The 6,146-nt window shown below is 39.7% G+C and overlaps 1 protein-coding gene across 1 annotated transcript in view; it reads right to left on the reverse strand.

The window, feature by feature from the left end:
- lrrc7 (leucine rich repeat containing 7) overlaps positions 1 to 6,146 on the reverse strand; it is a 41,224-nt gene that overhangs the window by 28,488 nt on the left and 6,590 nt on the right. The window contains exons 6-7 of the mRNA XM_035653584.1: positions 4,803 to 4,898; positions 400 to 565 (exon numbers count right to left, since the gene is read on the reverse strand). Of these exons, the coding sequence (XP_035509477.1) occupies positions 400 to 565; positions 4,803 to 4,898 (262 nt within the window). The remainder of the gene's footprint in view (positions 1 to 399; positions 566 to 4,802; positions 4,899 to 6,146) is intronic.

Here is a 6,146-nt window from a genome sequence, read left to right on the forward strand (position 1 = left end):
GTTACCGATCTGTAACACACACACACACACACACACACACACACACACACGCATAAACCATCAGATCACATCTGGTACTGAAAAAAATCTGCTGCATGAAGGACACCCATAAACAACTATGTATGATATATATATAATTGATTTATGGTTAAGTCTGTGAATGTCATCACATCACTGTTTCTCAGAGCTCAAGGTGACACCTTTAAGTGCTCATTTTGTCTGACTAATAATAGAAAACCCAAAGAGATTCTATTTCCTGTCATCAAAAGCCAAGAAAAACATCATTTTAAAGCTGACAGCAGTAAATTTATGGTGTTTTCTGCTTGAAAATGACTTATCAAAATAGTTGCTGATTAATTTCCATCAATCATATAGCTCTACAAATGATCAAGTCAGCACTGCAGTAATGATATGCAAGTGTTGTACACATTGTACCTCCCGGGGCAGCTCTGAGAGGAAGTTCTCATCAGCAGCGAAGGTCCTCAGGCTGTGCAGGTAGCCGATAGTGGGAGGCAACGACTCCAACTCATTACAGCTACAGTCCAACTCCTCCAAAAGAGACAGACTAGGTGAAAGGGAGAGAGGCAGAACGGAAGAGACGCAGAGAAAATGACAGAGAAAGAAAGAAAATTATTCTGCATGCTGCAAAATCTCTGCTGCAACCTTAGATTACTTAGACACGGGTTTTAAAGGATAAGGGTGGTGCTACTTCGTAGTTTTCCTGTTGTCAACAAATCCTGTGGAAAGACTGAACCAAGAATGAATTTATCCAACTACACTACCTACGATACAACTTATTCACTTGTGTGACAGAGCTGTATAATTGTCCACAAAATATTAAAAACACATCCGTGAGCCACACGTTGCACTGGTTGACATGTTCCTTCATTATCATCAACAAACACAATTTATTTTCCACTCGATCCCACACACACCTGCCTGCTGTTAGAAAATACTGGAGCTGAAAATAGTCCAAACAAATGCACTATCTCCTCCTGTTTCAGTGTGCTTGCTAAAACAACTACAGATCCCTGTTGTTTAAGGAAATTACTGAGCCTTTTTTAACTAAATAAAACTATTTACGTGTCCAGTTGGCTAAGGATGTGGCAAAGTATTGAGAGAAGGACTGAAACGTTGTTGGTTTTGGTCTTTTCGTGGGATTTGTTGACAATAAGAAAAATGGAGAATGACACCAGCCTTATCCTGTAACATGTTACGATAAGAAGGGAAATTTGTCCTTATAGCAACAACTTAGAATGAGAGAGTGTTGAGAGAAGGAAAGAGATCATCACATTGAAGAATCATTCAATTATTCCACCAGCTCCGTCAATAAATTAAGACTCAACCAACCAATCGGTGTTCGTCTGGAGTTACCTGCATTAATTTGGTCTCATTTGCTGACCACCCATCCTCTCTTTCCCACTTTATCTCCTCTGGTGTCTGAAATTCTTCAACCTGGATCTCAACTTCTCCACTCAACCAAGAGTCACAGTAACATCCATGGCAGGCCCTCTACAGTACACCCTGACCCCCTCCCCCTTGACTGCCATCATTGGCCTAGCAGCACGCTAACAGCAGGCTAATGCTAATGAGACAACAATTTTACATTAATGTACTGTCACTGTTAACACTGCATTAGTCTGCTATTATTATTCCCAATGGACCGTGACCATCTGGGCCACCATACGGTCTGACAGGAGAGAGGAGAGGAGAGGAGTTTCATATAAAATAATAAGATTTAAGCTTGGTTTATTATTTACTTCTCAGTGTTGTTTGTATAAGAAAGTGAAAATGTATCTTACTGCTCCCACAAAACATATACAGCTAGAGTTGAATGTGTCAAATATGACTTTTTAATAGCACTCCTAAGATTATTTGGCTGCCATCTGCCAACCTGCTCCGTAATCCTACGCTCAATGCCAGGTGCTGCAAGGAAACACAGTTGCTCGGTGGTTTAAGACACACAAGTTTCAAATCTCCTTTGTGTGTGGAGCCATCATGTCTTTGTGTTGGTCTTCACCAGGTGCTAAGTTTATTCAGCAAGAAACTTAAACCCTGCTTGCACACTCAGCAGTTAAATGAGCAAAAATGCAGTTTTACATCAGTGCAAACTCAGAGACAGCAGTCGTGGGCTAGCAGGCTACATATCTCTGCTGCAAAAACAGTTCAACAGTGATAACTGACACACTGACTGACATGTACTGTACAGACGGTGGGAGAACCTTCTCACATTTCAGTCCCCAAACCCCTTTTCATAGATGTAATATTGCAATGGCCTTAAAAGCTTAAGGGCTGACAGCAAAACACAAGACTTTCCTTACTATTTAAATGTAAATGTAAGTAACTGCAATAGAAAACTAGCATTGCTTATTGATTTCAATTTAAACCACTACATGCTGTACAACAATACAGTACAGTAATTAATCTACTGATTCAGCTCAGCGTATATATGCAGTATATATCGCACTGTACTAATGCAGCTAGAGGGGAATACTGTGTAGTACTGGTTGAGGTACAGGCATAAATTCTTCAGATACATACACCTTTTTGTTTAGACTCAAACTACATACACTTGTCCAGTAATGTAAAAGAATTGTCCGATGTAGAAACAGAGGAGCAGAAATATGATCACATTCATGATTAGTAAACAATTTAAAAACTAAGAGGGGTAAGAAAAGGATCTTTTAAGGTGTTTTTGGTTCAATCAGAGGGGAAGCAATGGATCTACAGCACTACTTATTGAGGCTAAAACCTGGGATTTGTTCAGGAAGACACAATGTTTTCAGAGCGTTCAGATACAATCGCAAAAGGTTGACATTTAATTCAATTATGTGTCAGTGAATGTTAAATAGCACTCAGTTCAGTGTTCGAAAAATTTAATCCATCACAGATTAGCTGATTCACACTATAATGAGAGAGATGAGCCAAGTTACTACTCGACTGTTTCAAAAAGGAACAGAATCAATTTATTCAAATTCACTGATTTAATTCAATATTTCTGTTAGTGTAGGCCTCTATCTTACGATCTAATCTATCTGGAGTCAAACAGACAAGTTGTTCTTATTTGCAGTCTGTAATGTGAACAAAATCTTCTGCTTGTAAGCGATCTGTAAAGTATACAGAGATGAAATGACAGTGACATTACTTCAGAATTCAGAATGTGTTTCCTTTCAGGATTCTTTAAGGATGTTTAATTCAACAAACGTTCATCAATTTTCCAAAAGCAATTAATCTGATTTCTGTGATTGAATTTGGACTGTGATGGATTATAATAAGAATTATTGTAATCAAATTTACTGTAATCATTTTACATGCAATCATTTCCGTCTCAGCCGTGTAGATTAGAAGGACCGTTATAGCACATTTCCAATTAAGAAGGTACATTTTATTCAAATATTAAGTCCAAATAATGAAAAAAGTTTGGGAGGCAAATGTGAAGAAAAGGTGAAATTATCACACAATGCCTTGAAACTGAATTAAAGTTTATGTTTGCATGTAATTTGCATGTATAAAGATGTGTCCCACAGCCTCACGTATTCATGAGCTTGTGTGTGTTTGCATCGGTAACGCAGTTGAACATCTGTCTGTCTCTGAACGCACCCCTGGATCCAGTAGGCTAATGTTACTCACCCTTGCTTGGGCTTCGCACTAACGCCACAGCAACGCAGCAAACACAACACACAGAACCCCCCAATCATCAGCCAGCATAACAACACATCAACTAACAGTAATAAACAAGGAAAACAACAACCCACCAAAGATAAACCTGCTGAGAAAATCTGACAAAATACTGTTGAAGTTCAAAATAAAGGTCTACATGGCTTTATCATTCTTTTTTCTTTTTGTACATGAGTGTGTGAGCGTGTGTGTGTGTGTGTGTGTGTGTGTGTGTGTGTGTGTGTGCAGGGTTCTTACCTCCCGATAGTGTTAGCAAGTGAGGTCAGCTGGTTGTCATCTACCTTCATGTTGTCAGTATTCTTTTCAACATTCCTACGCAATATGCAAACACGCACACACACACACACACACACACGCACATTGGCATTGACACACAAACATCCAAAAGTTGTTTGCTCTTCAAATAAATACTACACTCAGCTCTGAAGTGCAGTTTTTTAAAAAAAAAAAAAACAATTCACTGAACAAAAGTGATTTAAAGTATAGAGTTGTGCAATATTCTTATTGTGAAAAACATCCCGTGAAAGTCAGAAACTGCTGAGACGGCATTAATGCATAGTTGGTTTTTGTCCTTTTCATTGGATTAGTTGCCGAGTAAGGAGAAATATAGAAATATAGAATAAAACCAAGCCTTATGCTTATTTACACTTTTCAGTTAATCTGTGCTCCCGCCAAACTCCTCTAAAAGCGCAGCTTGCAGTAAAGAAACCGATCTCACCTGGATATGCCCAGTGCCAACGACCGTCCCTGTCCTCTGCTGCTGCAGCCTGGCAAGGCCGCATCAGTGTGGGAAAGTTTCAGTGTCTTTGTGCGTGGCAATGTAATTGTATGTGTTTGTTGTGTGTACCTATAGTGTGCAGAGGAGGTGCTGTAGCATGTTGGAGGACACGCACAGGTCCTCTAAGGCCTCCCGGCAGCCTGAAATATCCGTGTCCAACGTTCTCAATACGATTCTTAGCTAAGTGCATGTACCCGGCCAACTGACGAAATTTTTCCTATGGACCTGCAGAGGGGAGCAGGGGCGAGGACAGAAAGAGAAAAAATGAATGACAGAGATCAGCAAAAAATCTGAAAGCAGTGTCATTTAAATAGTCTCAAAATAGCTTTTTTTTTTGATCCCCCACCTGTCGTTGTTCTTACCCCTGGTATAGACTGTGAGAGTTGTTATTCCCAGCACAGTGTCTCTTAAGTTGTGGATCTGTTCCAACAACCTCCCCGGGCTAAAACATGCGCAAAGACAGAAGAAACCGCATAAATCAGCATAACATACTAACGGAATATAGATCGGAGCTCATAAAATGTAGGCTAATTTATATGAAACGAAAACAATGAAATCAATTAAGAAAATCAAAAAGGAAACCAATCCTCCAGCAGCTGTATGTTGTGAGCAATGGTACCGACCCAATAACTTGAGTGGCATCTTCAAGACCAAACTTCTTTGGCATAAATAAAAAAAATGTTGGCAGAGTAGGGTGAGGCCTGGCAATCTCTTCCTCCATGCTTTCTCTTGCTCCCTGGCAGGAAGCAGACCAATCAACAGCCAAACCTAGGCCTCCTGTCATAAAGTGACTTCTGTCTAACCCCCGCCCCCCGCCAAGTTAGCCTCCGTCCAGCCTCTCTCTTGCCTTCAAGTTATATCGCTGTGTCCGAATTTCAGGGTCAAAACTAAAGGAATAGTAGGCCCTGATCTTGGCTCTGCCCGATAGAAAAGAGATACACAGAGGATTCACCAATATGCGCATTGGGTTTTGAAATGTGAACTTTGAAGGCGGCGGCGAACCCCAAAAAATAGGACAACAGCGCATCTGTGTTTCTGTCTTTTTCTCTCCCTTCACCTTTGTTTCTTTCACAAAACAAAATATAGTCCAACTTGACACATGTAAGACATTCTTTTGCTTCGCTGTGATCAACAAATAAATCTTCCTATGTTAAACATATAATAATTGTACATTTAAACATAAATGAACATGGCAGCAATCACTCTCAACCCACTTCAGAGAATTCAGTTGTACGCCAGATTCCAACCTCTCCCCACTGTGTCAGTCCTGTGGATGGACCTGGAGGGAAGAATACATTTGAATTACACTTAACATTATGACATAATGTATGTATATTTTCATATATGACTAGGCCAAGATACAACGTTGGCATTTAATAATTATATTACATTGATCTGCAAGTGATAATAACCTTTTCTCACAGCAGCCAATTTTTTGACAATGAAAAAGCTAACATAAAACACAAGGTATTACCAAATGACGAAATTACGGTTTTCTGTTCCTATTTAGTGTCCAGTTAGTTTTCCAGTGGAGCCGACATGCAAACAGCAGCAAGTAAATTGAGTATCAATTAGTAACACCTGTGTTTTAACCCAACTTATTACATGTAAAAATGGCTGCTTGTGAAAAAGCCCTATAGTACTCTTTCTGTTTTGCTCATTTGGGTCCAGCAGTCTGCTGTTTATTCCC

This window comes from Morone saxatilis, unplaced genomic scaffold (assembly GCF_004916995.1).
Source record: "Morone saxatilis isolate NCDOM2014 unplaced genomic scaffold, NCSU_SB_2.0 Contig12, whole genome shotgun sequence".
NCBI lineage: Eukaryota > Metazoa > Chordata > Actinopteri > Moronidae > Morone > Morone saxatilis.